General features: G+C 40.6%; 1 protein-coding gene across 3 annotated transcripts in view; it reads left to right on the top strand.

The window, feature by feature from the left end:
• Positions 1-16,367, top strand: part of TNKS2 (tankyrase 2) — a 62,254-nt gene extending 45,887 nt beyond the window's left edge. For all 3 annotated transcript variants that reach the window (XM_084763760.1, XM_084763761.1, XM_084763759.1), the window contains 8 exons: positions 736-818; positions 2,364-2,484; positions 7,726-7,823; positions 9,351-9,425; positions 10,707-10,812; positions 12,170-12,356; positions 13,575-13,731; positions 14,280-16,367. In XM_084763760.1, the coding sequence (XP_084619886.1) occupies positions 736-818; positions 2,364-2,484; positions 7,726-7,823; positions 9,351-9,425; positions 10,707-10,812; positions 12,170-12,356; positions 13,575-13,731; positions 14,280-14,342 (890 nt within the window). In that variant the 3' untranslated portion in view covers positions 14,343-16,367. The remainder of the gene's footprint in view (positions 1-735; positions 819-2,363; positions 2,485-7,725; positions 7,824-9,350; positions 9,426-10,706; positions 10,813-12,169; positions 12,357-13,574; positions 13,732-14,279) is intronic.
• The last annotated feature ends 400 nt before the right edge of the window (positions 16,368-16,767 follow it).

Genomic DNA, 16,767 nt, shown 5'->3' with positions numbered 1-16,767 from the left:
TGTGATCCGATGTCCTCTTCTGGCATGCAGGTGTACATGGAGATGGAGCACTCATATACATAAATTTTTTAAAAATAATAATTGATGAGTATCGCTATGGACATTTATTTATTATTTACAATTGTGTGTGTGTGCACAACTTTGGGGGTTCTTGTGGGGGTTTGTCGAGACAGGGTTTCTCTGTGTAATAATTCTGGCTGTCCTGGAACTCTTCTTTATAAACCAGGCTGGCCTCTAACTCACAGAGATCCACTTGCCTCTGCCTGTGCTGGAATTAAAGGGGTGCACCACCACACCCAGCCTCAGAGGACAACTTCATATAGTAGGCTTTGGGCGGGGGTTGTTTGGTTTTCTGATTTTTAAAGATGAGGCTGAAAGTAAAATTTAAAATGAAAACACAATGAGAAATGTTTAAACTCAAGAAAGGCCACTGGTTAGCTGTCATGCTGAGCATGATGGCACCTACCCAGACAGGTAGATCTCTGAGTTTGAGGTCAGCCTGGTCTATGCTTCCAGTTCTAGGCTAGTCAGGACTACACAGTGAGACCCTGCCTCCAGAAAGAAAAAGTATAGCAACTTGTTGGTTTTAGTATTATATAAGTGGTTCTTAGTGTTTTTGCCTCATCAATACTTCTTTTACATGCATAGTGCCATCATTGAGCTTTTATATTTACAGTGTTGTTGTACTGTACATTATTCTCATGTGAGATTTTGTTCTGCACTTTCTTCTCCCAGACTCAGGAGTAGATTTCAGTATAACTCAGTTCATAAGGAATCTTGGACTTGAGCACTTAATGGATATATTTGAGCGAGAACAGGTGAGTAGATGAATTCTGCTGTTTGGTTTAGTGTATGAGAGAAATTCAAGAAAGCCCAGAAACTGCTTCTAAATTACTTAAACATTGTAAGGTACTGGGAAATGTTTTGTAGGGTGTCTGTTGTTTTTAGTGCTGGGCACTGAACTCTGGGCCTCCTGCATGCTGTACTGTGTTCTGTGTACTGTAGCTCTGAGAGTGTTAAGAGACTGGAAGTCAGTCACTTCCTGAGTTGGCTTGTCTTTGGAGTCTCACTTAGTTCATTATATCTAAAAATTGACTATATGTCCTAATAGAACATCCTCCTTGATAACATGGTTACCTGATTGAGACCTTGAATTAAGTTACCTTTGAGCTGTTTCTTCAGTTGTATTATTCAGTCATGACACACACTAAGCCTGACATTCTGCTACATACTATGGACTCGAATGTGAATGTGCCAGTCATACATTAAAGCTTTTCTGGGTAGCCCCGGTTTAAAGTGGTCCATCAGAATACATGTACTTATTCTTATTAAAATTTACTTAATGTGTATGAAGGCTTTGCCTGCATGCCTGGTGCCCATGGAGGTCAGAAGGGGATGCCCTGGCCCTGGAACTGGAGTTATAGATGGTTGGAAGCCACCGTGTGTGTGGGTACTGGGAACCGAACCCAGTACTCTGAAAGTGCAACAAGTTCTCTCGTAACCAGTGAACTGTCTCTCTAGCCCCTCCATGTACTTACTTTGTTGCCACTATTGTCATGATTATTCATAGACTTTATATGGTAGACTGAACCTGCAGTAACCTGCAGTCTAGTTATGGAGGTGGAGGAGAAGCATAGGAGGTTACCATCTGTCAAAGGGTTTAGTAGTTTAAAGAAGAAAAAGATTACTATTAACTGGACTGTTGGGGGTGGCTTTATTGAAATTGTATAAATGAAACAGGATTAATGATTTCAAGTTCATGAAGCTGAAATAATGTAGATAAGAATTTGAACAGTGAAGCCAGGTGTAGTGGTGCACACCTGTAATCCCAGCACTCAGAAGGCAGAGGCAGATGGATGTCTGAGTTCAAGGCCAGCCTGGTCTGCAAAGTAAGTCCACGACAGCCAAGGCTACACAGAGAAACCCTATCTCAAAAAACAAAGCAAAACAGAAAAGAATTTGAACAGTGATGCAGAGGCACACTTAGTCCCCATCCTGGAGGAGCCGTGCGAAGCACTGTGTCAAGGGTCAGGTGTCGAGTGGTTGGGAAAGCACAGTGAGAAGATGACATGTGAAAGGACGTTTATGACTCCAGCTTTTTGAATTTGATAAATGATTTGTTTCCTATCAAGGCTATTAAAGATAATATTAAATGGAGCTGGCAAGGTGGCCCAGGATTTGATTCCCAGCAACTGTCTATAACTCCATGGGGGCGATGGGGAAATGGTTGTGATGTCCTCTTGTGGTTGCCAAGGGCAATGCATGCACAGACAAAACATTCATATACATAAAACATATTATGAAAATATTATATGAATATCACATGAGCAAGCATTCTGAGTAGTTTAATTGTCTTTTATAAGATCACCTTGGATGTGCTAGTTGAGATGGGGCACAAGGAACTGAAAGAGATTGGAATCAATGCTTATGGACATCGACACAAGCTAATTAAAGGGGTTGAAAGACTGATCTCTGGACAACAAGGTATTGTACTTTAATAACTGGTTGACAATTTAACTCTTAGATGAAGGGAGCCCTCAGTGTGATACTTTAGAAGTCTGTTTTTTTATTTTTTATTTTTTATTTTTTATTTTATTTTAATAGGAAGGGCACTAATAGAGGTTTGAACCCAAAAAGGCCTCTGCTAATACTCAAAGGATTATTTTAGCTCTTGGATAATGAGAAAGTATAATTAAATGAGGTTACTCTAGCTCTAAAGTATTGTGGTTTCTAAAGATCAGAAGCAGTTCTCTTGTATTAACATGCTAGATAATAATTAGGTATTAGACAGTCCATAAGATAGTATTGTAATGTTTCCATAGGTAAATTTATAACAGCATGGGTGAAAATCTTAGAAAAGAATAATTTTTCATTATGTTTTAGCTGAAGGAAAATACAAATTACATTCACTCAACAGATGTTAACACTTGTGTATACCAGAGATAGGTAAAAATTGTGAATTATTTTAAGAGTCAAAACTACATTTTACCTTTAAGTTTTACCATTTAATTTAATTTTACCATTAAAAATGGAATGGTGGTTTACCCTGGTGCTCACACACCACTAATAAGAACGTAAGCTAGTGCAACACTATGGATATCAGTAAAACAAAATAAAATTATGATTCAGCATGACCACCCATGGGCATATATTTAAAGGAACTAAACCAACATACAACAGAGGTAGTTGCATATCCATGTCTATAGTTACATGGTTCACAAGAACTAGGAAACGGAGCCAGCTTACATGTCCATCAACAGGGAAATGGATAAAGAAAATGTACACATACACAGTGGAATTCTAGTCAGCTGTGGTCAGTGAAATTATACATCTGCAGAAATCTAGCTCGCACTGAAGGTCATTATGGTAAGTAAAAATAAGCCAGATTTGGATAAATACCATTTGTTTTCTTTCATGTGGAAAGAACTTTAAATGTTTAAATTTGTGCATGTGGGGCATGGCAGTAGAAAGGGGATGGTGAGAACAGGGAAGAGCAGGAGAGGATAGTGGGACAGGTGCTGTACAAAACAGAAAGGGAGCTGGGCGTGGTGGCACACACCTTTAATGCAGCATTTGGGAAGCAGAGAGAGGCGCATCTCTGAGTTCCAGGACAGCCGGGACTAGAGAGAAGCCCTGTCTTTAAAAAAATAAAAAAAAAAGGGGCTGGAGAGATGGCTCAGAAGTTAAGAGCACTGACTGCTCTTTCAGAGGTCCTGAGTTCAATTCCCAGCAACCACACGGTGGCTCTCAGCCATCTATAATGAGATCTGGTGTCCTCTTCTAGAGTACAAGCACATATGCAGGCAGAACATTGTATACATAATAAATAAATAAATCTTTTTTAAAAACCAAAAACAAGGGACTAAAAAGAAAAGAAAAGAAGGATGGGAAAACAAAACAGAAAAGAAGACTGGGAACAAGAAAGACCAATAAGTAAGAGAGGGGAAGGGCAGGAAGGAGCAGGGCGAAGGACGCGAGGACAGACAGAGTCAGTAATGCATGTTCATGAAGGGCTGGGATGGAACCTGTCACATGTTTTGACATCAAAACAGGAATAAATTTTTTAAACTTCGGTTTTTTGAGACAGGGCTTCTCTGTGTAGCCCTGGCTATCCTGCACTCTCTTTGTAGACCAGGCTGGCCTTGAATGCACAGAGATTGGCCTGCCTCTGCCTCCTGAGTGCTGGGAGTAAAGGTGTGCGCCACCATGCCCAGCTTTTTTAAACATCTTAAAATAGGAGGTATGCAACTGGGATTTAAAAAATTCTACTTATAAAAATGAGACTTTTCAGGATGGGGAAGAGTGTGTACCGGTCAAGATGAGATCGGGTGGTTTTGTTTTGTGGGTACACTTTAGCACCACCTGCATTCAGTACCTGAGGAAGCCAGAAGAGGGTATCAGATAGATACTCGGGAACAACAGGTATATGCAGTTAGCCATTGCCGTGTGGGTCTGGGAACCAAGTCCTGGGAGAGTGGCAGGTGCAAGTCCTAACCACCAAACCATCTCTCTGGCACCTGAATCCACGTCTTGAAGAAGGAGAAGGTGAGAAGAAGAAAAGAAGAGACCATTTAAGGTTGAGTTGATTGATGCTAAGAAATCCTTTAAACTGGTAGAAACTAGGGCTTCGTGTTGAAAATATAAGGTCCTTCTAGGCTTTGCCTAGTATAGTGACAAAATTTTGAAATGTAAAATGTAAGAACAACCCACAACTCCCTGGAATATTAGAATATAGTATAGGTATTCTAATAGCTATATTGGCTGGGCATGATGGCTCATCCCTTTAGTTCCAGCACTTAGAGGAGTCAGAGGCAGGAGGATCTATGCATTTGAGGCGTGGTCACATGGCAAGTTCCAGAACTGCAAGGACTACATAGAGAGACCCTTAGTATTAGTGTCCTTTTAAAACTATTTTATTGGATTCTTATACCTCTACCTCCCTTCCAACCATTATTCCATCCTAATCCCTTCCAACCCCCCAATACTAGGTAGGAAAGAGAGAAGGTTAGAGAGGAAAGGGAGCATAGACCTCTATCGGCTGCTTCCTGCTGTTTAGGGACATTGGTTCCTTGGGGCTAGTCCAGTCTTCATTGTCAGGATATTTCCAACTTCTCACCAAACTGCAACAACAGCAACCAGGAGCAGCAGCTGCCTCTTTGGAGCCCCCCTCCCCCAGGCTCTCGCATTTACACTCTCTCCTAAATCCCAGAATTAACCTGTCTGCAACTGGCAAAGATCATGCTAGTGCACTAGACAATCATAATCACCAGCAGTGAGGCAGCCCCATATCCCACACCTGGGATTAAAGCAAAACCACATTTATGTAACATAACATAACTGGGTTTTTAAAGAAACCAAAACTCTGACTACACCTGTCTCAAACAAAAAAGAGTGAATAAGGCCTACCACCACAACTGCTAATCATATCTTTCCTGTGTGATAGTGTCATGACAGGATACACAGTTGCAGGAAAAAGCTGTACAGGTAGCTGCATCCTAATTGTTAACTCTACATTCAAAGGCCCTGGAATCAGTGATAGAATATCTACTGTCCAGGTAACAGAAGAGAAGGCCCGATGCCGCCCTGACCCTGTAGTCACTGACCTGTCCCACTCCTGTGTGTGGTGGAGAGATGTGGTTTTAGGCTCATTGGCTGAGTCCGGTCTGATATCAGACTCTGTTCTTCATAAAGTTGCCATCCTTTGGTATCAGTTGAAGGCAAGATTCTCTGTTTACATGTCATTTTGCAAGTGAGTTAGTGAGGTCCTCTGACAGGCAGTTAGTTGCATTGGCCCACCAGCATTCCTTGACCTTCATTGCAGGTCACTGATTGCTACATAAAGGGTTTGTCTGTCTTTTTGAGAAGGCTTGATTGGTTGGCTTTCATGGGAATTGGGGGGGGGGGGGGGAGGAGGGGGCCAGGTTGTGTGTGTTATTTTGTTTTCTGAGGCAGTTTCACTAGGCTGGCCCCAAACTCAAATAATCCTCTTTCCCTGCGTCCTGGGACTACTGTGCCTTCCTACAGTAATAAGTCTCTGCAGTCTGCCTTTGTGTTGGTCCTGTTTTTCAGGCCATATCTCAAGTTTCTTAATTTCCTGAAGTTCCTCCATGCACTAGCCCTAGCAGTGATGGATTCACTTCTACCAGAGAAAAACTCAGAGAGATGGCAACAATATTGCAGATATGACAAATAAATTAGAAATTTTTGTTTGAAACTCTATTAGTACTTTTTATATAATTAATACATTAAAACATGTTTCTTGACTGCTAAAAAAGCATGGCTGAGGATCTGGAGCTATGACTCAGCATCTGGTTAAACACAGTGGCTGCCCATTCAGAGGACCTGTGTTCAGTTCCCAGCATGGGCATACTGGCTTACAACTGTCTAACTCCAATTCCAAGAGACCCAACATCTTCCTCTGCAACTCCAGATGTGAGATGGTTCACAGACATACATGAAAGCAAAACATTTGTACACATAAAACTTTTAAATAAAAGAAAGCATGACAAATTAATTACAGAAATAATCTTTTTATCAGTAGTCAGGTAGCAAACTTTATGGACTTATTCTAAGATGGTTTTTAATTGTCTGAGGCTTTTCAAGTCCCCATAGTTCCTCATAGTTACAGAAAGTGAAAGGGTTACATTATTAAAATAAAAGTCTGAATAGTTAGTAAAGGTAATTTGAAGAAAGTATGTTTATAAACTCATTTAACAACAGAAGAAAAGGAAGAGGATTTTCGTAATAGTCCCTAAAACCACTATAACCTGTCAGAGTAAAATTAGTTCTTGAAAGCCAGGCGTGGTGGCGCACACCTGTAATCCCAGCACACTGAGAAGCAGGGGCAAGCAGACCTCTAAGTTCGAGGCCCACCTAGTCTACAAAGTGAGTCCAGGTCAGCAAACCCTGTTTTGAAAAACCAAGGGGGAAAAGATTAGTGCTTAAGGGGCTGGGGAAATGGCTCAGCAGGTAAATGAGCACCGTATTTGCAGAGGATCTGGGCTTGGGTCCCACACAGCTGCACAGCTCACTGTAATTCCAGTTCTAGGGCACATCCTCTATGGTCTTTGAAGGCGTTCACAAGGTGCACATGCACACATGCAGACAAACATAAAATGAGTATTTTTAAAATTGGTGTGTTGTCTTGAAAAACCAAAAAAAATGTGTGGGGGGGGGTACATGTGCAGAGAGAGCTATAGAAATGGCTCAGAGGTTAAGAGTACTTGTTGCCCAATTAAGAGAACCGGAGTTCAGATCTCAGAACCAACATAACAATAAGTTGGGTAGTTGGCTCTTCCTCAGCTCTAAGGGATCTGACTCCGCCTTCTGGCCTCTGTGTGCACAGGCACGTGCACACACACATGTACAGTCATACAGACACAGACACTGGTAGTCTGAATATGATATGCATCGTGGTTTTTATCCTGAAAGGGAAACATTGGTACATTGAAAGAGAACATTGGTAGGAAAAAAAGGGGGGGAGGTACGGTCCAAATGACGCTTGTGTTAATAAGTTCTGACAATTGTAGTATATTTACATAAAGTACTATATAACTCTAGGGAAAGTTGGGTGAGTTGTGTGCCTGCACTTGTGCATTCCTATAAATCTAAGTTATTATGAAATTAAGATTTGATAGAATTGGTAGTATTAGATAAATCATGTAATTGTTTTGGGTTGATGCTGTCTTACTGGCAAGTTTTTTACTTCTTCTTTTCATTTCATAGGTCTTAATCCATATTTAACTCTAAACAACTCTGGTAGTGGAACAATTCTCATAGATCTGTCTCCTGATGATAAAGAATTTCAGTCCGTGGAAGAGGAGGTATGTTCATCTCTCTTAAGTAAATGGGTAAGATGGATCTAACTATTCACGTTGACTCAGAATTTCTTGCTGTTTCCTAGAAATTTCCAGATCTATTTGGACGTGCATTTTGTTTTGTAGAATGCCCCTCTTTTCACTACCTGGAAAATTTGAAAGTATTTACAATGCATTTCTTTTTTTTTTTCTTATTATCTTTTTCTTTCTTTGTTTGCTTTTGTTTGTTTTGTTTTGTTTTTCGAGACAGGGTTTCTCTGTGTAGCCTTTGCTGTCCTGGACTATCTTTGTAGACCAGGCTGGCCTGGAACTCACAGCAATCCGCCTGCCTCTGCCTCCTGAATGCTGGGATTAAAGGTGTGCACCACCAACGCCCAGCTACAATGCATTTCTTAATTAACCTTAGTTTCAGGTACTTGGATTACTACTTCAGTTAATGCTGAACCAGAATTCTGTCAGAGAAAAAGGTCACTGGTATTTGAAAATAATGCTACTGTTCACTCTCTTATGAGGGCAACTATGAATGAGGAACCTCAGACAGGACTAAACATGTAGATAGTATATTGAGTATACATGGAATATATGGAAATTTTCTGTTCTGGCTGTCTTTCCAAAGAATTCTTCAGTCCAGTGGGGCATGGTGGTGCACGCCTTTAATCCCAGTACTTGGAGGCAGAGGCAGGCCAATCTCAGTGAGTTTGAAGCCAGCCTGAGTTACGCAGTGAGTCTAGGACAGTCAGGGATACACAGAGAAACCCTGTCTCAAAAAATTAAACAAACAAAGAATTCTTCAGTCCACCGAAAAATCTTTGAAGAGTGCTCCCACTCTATCCACCACGCCCCCTTTTGTGGCTTTATTGAAACAAGGTCTCACTGTGTAGCTGTGGCTGTCCTGGAACTTACTCTGTATTCTGGGCTGGCCTTGAACTCAGATCTACCTTCCTTTGACTCCCCAGTGCTGGGATTAAAGGTATGTGCCATTATACCCCGCTGAAGAGTCTCTGATGTACACTGCCTCATTGGTATGAATTAAGCACAGATAGAAAATTGAGTGAGATTTAGTCCTTAAGCTCATGCTCCCAAGGGAATACGTGTTGTGCTTTATTAAGCTAACATCAGCACAAATAAATCATGCTTTGCTTTTATGTTTAGCATATCTTGCATTCTCTTTTGCCTTAGTTTACATTATGTAACTTTTCACCTATAAATATGTTTTTAGGACGCGTAATAGTCACCTCTAGATAGTACTCACGCTAATCCCAGCACTCCAGAGGCGTAGGCAGGTAGATCTCCTGAGTCCAAGGCCAGCTTGGTCTGTAGAATAAATTCTAGGACAACCAGGACTACACAGAGAAACCCTATTTTGAAAGAAGAAAAAAAAAGTACACATGAGTTTATAGAATTGATGTCCTTTCAGGAAAAATATTAAAACCTATCTTGATTCTCAAAAATGGAATTAAATGAATCAAAACCATGGTCCCCAAGTTAGAAAAGACAAAACTAATGTGTATGTTTTAAACTATCTTCCATCAGATGCAGAGTACTGTCCGAGAGCACAGAGATGGAGGTCACGCAGGTGGCATCTTCAACAGATACAATATTCTCAAGGTAATGAATGAAGATAAAGTTTCCCAACACACTTACTTTCCATGGCCCAAAGCCTTAAGTAACTGTGATAAGAACTTAGTGATGTGTCCACCACAGGACCAGCTCTGACATGGCTTCAGGGACTCTTACTGGATGGGGAGGGCTGTCCTCCAAAACTTTAATTCCCAAAAAAAGGGTCTGTTCATTCTTTTCTTTTTGGACAAGGTCTCACTGAGACCAGAGGTGTGGGCCACCATGTCCAGCTGTTTTTATGTTTGATTTATTTTCAGGTTAGATATGTTAGCACACAGCTTTTAATCCCAACACTCAGAAGGCAGAGGCAGGCAGGTCTCTGAGTTTACAGCCAGCCTGGTCTGTAGAGCAAGTTTTCAGGACAGCCAGAGACACAGAGAAACTCGGTCTTGAAAAAAAAAAAAAGAATTTTAAAAAAACAAAACAAAACCAAAAAAAAAAACCCCAACTTATTGTACAATATCTAACACTGAAGATGACGTAGTGTGCTATTGTTACATCTACAGTCAGGTCATTCAGGCAGGAGGGGTTACTTTAGCATGAAACCAGCAGAGAGGCTGATTTTACAAGTATCCTATTTCCTCCTCCTTATGGTATTTCAGTACAATATTTAATTTTTTGTGTTAAATTGGCTTTTTCTTTCTATTTTATACATAAATAAAGGTAGGTTTTTGCTAGCTATGGCCTTGATTACTTGTTACCACCTTTTGAATTAACTTTGTTTTGTTTTGTGTGAGTCGGTACTAAAACTGCGACTCCGGTATGCTCGTAGGGACCACCAGGGCTGTAGTACTTAGTACTGGGAATGCCCATTTTGACCATAGAGATACTCCAAATGAGACCAGCTTTCATCCTTAAGCCTTCTCCAAACAAAAGCAGGAACTGGAAGGGAAAGGAACAGTAGGAGGGATGGGGGGGGGGTGGCGCTGTTTCAGATCTCATTCATGTTGGATGACGTCAGGAGAGCAGGGTGTGTCAGGGATGATTTCATGTAACTGATCCTTCCTAGCTAAAGTAATTTTGAAGTTAAAGTATTTCATGCAACTTTCCAGTATTCTTTGCCCCTTCCTGGCCATGTGTAGTCTTTTTTTTTTCCCCCTTTGAAAAAAGAATTTGTTACATGTGTGTAAACTCATACAGACACAAACTGTGCACAACCACATACATGTGCAGGTCTGAGGACAGCATCTGGGAATTGGTTTTCTTTTCAGCCATGTGACATTTTTTGTTAAGATAAAAGGTATTATTTAATTTTTCTGGTTTTTATAGATTCAGAAGGTTTGTAACAAGAAATTGTGGGAAAGATACACACACCGAAGAAAAGAAGTTTCTGAAGAAAACCACAACCATGCAAATGAAAGGATGTTATTTCATGGTAAGTTTCTCACCCTGTCTTCTCTGTAAGATTGTAGCTCATGTCTTCTTAGTGAAGATAATGTTTGTATAACTTCTGCATTTGTATTCATATTTTCAGGGGTTTCTGTTGTTTTTGTTAACATACCTTATAGCAGACATTTTTATAAATTAAGATTACCCCATTAGGGGCCAACAAGATGGCTTAGTAGTTTTGTAAAAGCCTTGCTGCATAAGTCTAATGGCCCGAGTTCAGTCCCCAAAATCTGTGAGAGAAGGAGAAAAGTAAGTTCTGGAATGTGTCTGGCGGCACACTGTGCAGACCCATACAACACTCCCAACCCTGGTTTTTATGTTCAGTACAGTTTTGGCTAACCCTCTCTTAGCAAGGATGAGAGGAAGGAGCAGTATTTGCCCGTGGAATTTTCTATAGTAGGAATTCTTAACTCCAAAAATTGCAAGCCAGGGTCTGCAGACATGACTTAGCAATAAAGAGAACATACTGCGGGGCTGGAGAGATGGCTCAGAGGTTAAGAGCACTGACTGCTCTTCCAAAGGTCCTGAGTTCAATTCCCAGCAACCACATGGTGGCGCACAACCATCTATAATGTGATCTGATGCCCTCTTCTGACATGCATGTGTACATGTAGACAGAGCACTGTATACATAATAAATAAAATAAAATCTGTAAAAAGAGATCACATACTGCAGTTGCAGAGGTTACTTGCGGTTAGGTTTCTAGCACCCACATTGAGTGGCTTGAACCACATGTATTCCAGCTTCAGAGAATATAGTACCTCTGCCCTCTGCAGACACCTGCACTGGTGTGCACAAACCCACATAGATACACACATAATTAAAAAGGAGTTTGGGGTTTTATTGTTTTGTTTTTTGTTTTTTAACTAAGAAATGGAAGCCAGGTGGTGGTAGCACATGTAATCCCAGCACTCAGAAGTCAAAGGCAGGCAGATCTCTGAGTTTGAGGCCAGCCTCATCTGCAGAGCAAGTTCCAGGACAGCCAGCGCTACACAGAGAAACCCTGCTTTGAAAACTTAAAAAAAAAAAAAAAAAAAGGCAAGCCAGCTGGCAGTGGTTCATGTTCAAGTATTTAACATCCAGGGGGCCAAACGTGGCAATCAAGTCCTTTAACCCCAGTACTCGGAGCCAGAGTCGAGTGAATCTTTGTGAGTTTGAGGCCTGTCTGGACTGTATAGTGAGTTACAGTACAGTCAGGGCTATGTAGAGATACCCTGTCTCCAACATGAGGGCTGGGTGTGTAGCTGAAAGCCCTGGGGTTTAATCCTAGTTCCTTAGAAAAGTTACTTCTCGGAAGCTTTAGTTTTGTGTTTTAAATTGTTGCCCATCTGTTTATATTTTAGGTTCTCCTTTTGTGAATGCAATTATCCATAAGGGATTTGATGAAAGGCATGCATACATAGGTGGCATGTTTGGAGCTGGAATTTATTTTGCTGAAAACTCTTCCAAAAGCAATCAGTATGTGTATGGAATTGGAGGTGGCACTGGATGTCCAATTCACAAAGACAGATCTTGTTACATTTGCCACAGGTGAGAGATTGTTTCTTATTACTTGCTTTGTAATAATTAGATCATAACTAATTACATATTTGAGAAATAAGGAAGACAGGACACACCTGACAACTTGAGGGATCTAGATTAAATTTTGTCCCCTCACAAGTTGCGATAATAGCTAATGTTTACCAAAGCATCTGAATGGGCCAGTATGACTCTAAGCAGTTAACCTGCTTAATTCAATTTCTCATTTGAATACTTGGTACTCCATAAAGAATGCCAAAGAGAGCCCACCATGGTGGCACATGCCTTTAATCCCAGCACTCAGGGAGGCAGAGGCTTGCAGATCTCTGAGTTCCAGGACAGCCTGGGCTACACAGAGAAACCATGTCTTGGGCTGGAGAGATGGCCCAGAGGTTAAGAGCACTGTCTGTTCTTCCAAACGTCCTGAATTGAAGGCCCAGCAACCACATGGTGGCTCACAGGTACAAATAAATAAATCTGAGAGAGAGAGAGAGAGAGAGAGAGAGAGAGAGAGAGAGAGAGAGAGAATAAGAGAATGAGAATATCAGAATCAGATATGGTGAGACATGACTTTAATCCCAGCACTTTTCTCTTGCGTGCAAATGTGGAAGGTGTGTATGGGGAGTGGTGGGTTAAGACAAGTCTCACTCTACCCCAGGTTGGCCTGGAACTCATATAGCACAGGCTAGCCTCAAACCCAAAGTGATCCTCCTGCTTCAGCTTCCTGAGTGTTAGGATTCGCTGTGTCCAACCTGTTTTATTCTCACTGCCATTACTGTATTTTTCAAACTATAAGATGCACCCAGTTTTTAGAGCAGTATAACAAGAAAAACAGCAATCTGACCATAAGGTGCACCCTAACTCATACACACACACTTTTTTGGGGAAAAGTGCATCTTATGGTCTCAAAAATACGATATTTTTCTCCCTAAGTTTTTAGGCTTATTATTGTTATTATATTTGGAAGTCCCTTTTGGGTATGAATTAACCACCATTCCCATTTTGGGTCACAAATTCATACTATACATTCTAATTCTGTAAATTGAATACTTAAATTTTACTTGTCTCTGGTTGAGGTTATTATAATAAGCAATGTTCTCATTTGTCCCCTAAGCTGTTGTTAGAATACAATACTTAGTCTGGAAATATGTTATTAACATAAAACTTTGCTGTTCTGGGTTTGTGTGTCCACTCTGTTTTCAGGGCCATGTTTTCCTTTTCCTGTTTTAGGCAGCTGCTCTTTTGCCGAGTGACCTTAGGAAAGTCTTTCCTACAGTTCAGTGCAATGAAAATGGCACATTCTCCTCCCGGCCATCACTCAGTCACTGGCCGGCCCAGTGTAAATGGCCTAGCGTTAGCCGAATATGTTATTTACAGAGGAGAACAGGTAATTCAGTTGTATTTATCTTCGACAGTGCATGGATCTTACATGGACGGGACATGCTGCTTTAACTGGATTTGGTTGGGGACAGGGGAGATAACATGAAGGCTTAAAAATTTACAAATAGAATCTTTATCATAAAATTTTCAAAATCAGAAAAGAGTCATTGGTAAATCTAACCTATTCGAAGTTTGTCAAGTGATACTGGATCTTTTCCCCCTCTCTCCCTCCCTTCCCTCCTTCCTTCCTTTCTATAAAATATACCAATGGTGTGTGACTCTTTCCTGCTGACACTGACAAAGATGTAATGGAAGCCAGTGTAGAGCAGTGTACTAAGTCAAGGAGGGCGGCAGGGGTCCTCAGTGACTCACAGCAGACCCCGAGACCTGCCTGCTGTTGAGAAGCTAAAGACTGGAGTCAAGATGGAGTGTTTAGAGACGTAGCCCAGGGAGCTCCGCTCTGCAGGACTCCTCCAGGTTAGCAACACTTGTACAAGGACGTCTTAACATGCAGCGAAACACTCACCAACGTGTGAACTAATCTCTCTTTTCCAGGCTTATCCTGAATATTTAATTACTTATCAGATTGTAAGGCCTGAAGGTCTGGTTGACGGCTGAAACCAGTTCCACCAGACCTACCGTTCTGAAGCAGCTGATGGCCTCCTCAGTTTCACTCCTTGGCTGGGAAAAATTCATCCTGACTACAGGCCTGTGGCAAAAACGACACAAAATGTGAAAGAAGCTTAACATTCTGACTTGATAAAGCTTTAATGATGTACAGTGTTTCTAAGTATTTTCTGTTTTCAGCACTTTAACAGATGCCATTCCAGGTTCAACTGGGTTTTGTCTGTACTAAATTATAAACAGTTAACTTGAATCTTTTATACGTTGTGTATTGATTCTAACAAAAATGGTAATGCCCTTGAGAGAACTCATTTTACTAATCAGTACTGTGTTCTTTAAAACACAGCATTTACACTGAATACAGTTTCATTTGTAAAATGTAAATAAGAGCTTTTGTACTAGCCCAATATTTATTTACATTGCTTTGTACTATAAAGTGTCCTAGGGCTGCAGCGGTTTACAGAGTATTTTCCTAGTGTTGTTCATCTGTGTTTCATCTGTCGTTGCCTGAGTGATCGCTGCATTTGATTCCGGGGGGCTAGCTACTCAGCTGCTAATGGAGACTTAGTGGGGAGACATTGACTTACCAAATTTAATTTGCTGATGGAAGCATTTCTCTCTCAAAAGAAATCTTTCTCATGTAAGAATTATATATATACTCTGGGAATTTAATTGGGGATGTCTTTGTATCTACAAGGCACACGTTCCAGAGAGCTCTGGTGTGAAATGATGGGGACTGGTGGCCAAAGAAGTTTCTTCAGTGGCCTTAAACTCTGGGACTTGCTTCAGAGAGGCCCCTGATGTTCTGAACATCCGAGCAGAGCTTCCTCCAGGTTGTCAAGAGGCTGAGCCCTAGCTCCTGAACACGTAGTGCTTGGGTTGTGGAGTGGAAGTTAAGCTTTAGACATGGGAAAAGCAATCCTTCCATCTAAAATGGAGGAACAGCAAGTGGGTAGCTTTTTTATTTTAAGTTTTTCTTGATCTTATGACTGTATGTATAGCCAATCTGTTCATCACTAGTAGACACAACCCAGAACCATAAATATGAGTGTATCCATCTGTAGGCAGCCTCTGGAATGGGCAAGCCCAGTACTTCCTTCTCCTGTCAAGGCATTCTGCCCAGTTGGGAATACACTGTCACAGGCTTATGCTCAGTGTGGCAGCTGTGAAAGAAGCTACTTTCAGGAAAGGCCACTTCTGACTGTTCGCTAACGTGAGCCTTGCACTCAGCATCTTGCACAGAGGCCTGCCTGACTGCGCGCCAGGATACTCAGAAATCAAGGAGAGAGTTTTACCCACCTAAGTCTTTGTAAATGGGATGTCCTCTTACTCTCTTTACCAACTTATCTTTGCTTTACATTTTAATTGGTCTCTTTAATTACCTGGTTCTTTATAGAAACTTGTACAAATAGTTGCTCGAAAGTCAAGTTTATTGTCCTATGAGTTAAGAGAAATTAAGAGGTCAAGTCCTGACCTGGAAATGCTTTTACACAGCTTTCTGTTAATTACAGATATGATTCTAAAATTATCTCTTGGAACATCAACGTGGTATGCCAAATTTTATATAAAATTTTCAGGTTCTGTAAGCTTCTGGTTTTATAGTTAAGAGAGAATGAAATGAATTAATGGGGTTTATATTTGCATACTTCTCTAAGTTTGGCCTATATTAGTCTACGTATGATCTGGGATTGTTTTTCATGTAAAATCATGATCTACTTATAAGCTGTGTTACCTCCTCTAACCCATTGCTTACTTGTGTTTTCCACTGTGGTTAATGTGCTAGCATGGCAATGTTTATTGGGACCTGGGTGTTTGGGGGTGTGTTTTAGTGCTTTGCATGAAATATGTTACTTTATAATGATGGAATTGCTTTTTCTTTTGCCTTGTGATTTTTTTTTTGAAGTGAAATTTAATTTGTGTGTGTGTGTGTGTGTGTAGTGCTCTTCTGCCCATCTGAGTGTCTTACTTGTATCACATTCCATGCCCTCATTTAATTCTTAATAAACTGTTTACTTGTTTTCTGGGTAGCATGGTAATTACTCGTAGTATAAATGTGTTGAATGGCCTTGAGAAATTCATTGAGATTACAGTGAATTATAATTGCAAGAAGACAATGTAGTTTTGAGTCTGTAGTGACAGGGTGCGGCATAAATGTAAAATGTTGAATGTTGTGGCCATACTTACTCAGATGCTTTATGGTGACGGTAAGATGTGTTTGAACGTTTATACCATCCAGTATGATTTTGGTAGTCCTTAAAATTCATTCATGAAAATCAGTCTGCTTAACTTATAAAAGAGAAATATATTTTTTGTTTTCTATGTCATAAAAACATTCTTGATAAGATAAATCCCAGTTAGTCATATTTTTTTCTCTAAAAGGAAAAAAAGTAGTGTATTTTATATTTCCATATGCTAATGA

Source organism: Acomys minous (genome assembly GCF_964271855.1).
Source record: "Acomys minous genome assembly, chromosome: 2".
Lineage (NCBI taxonomy): Eukaryota > Metazoa > Chordata > Mammalia > Rodentia > Muridae > Acomys > Acomys minous.
This window is presented reverse-complemented; position numbering and strand designations above follow the sequence as displayed.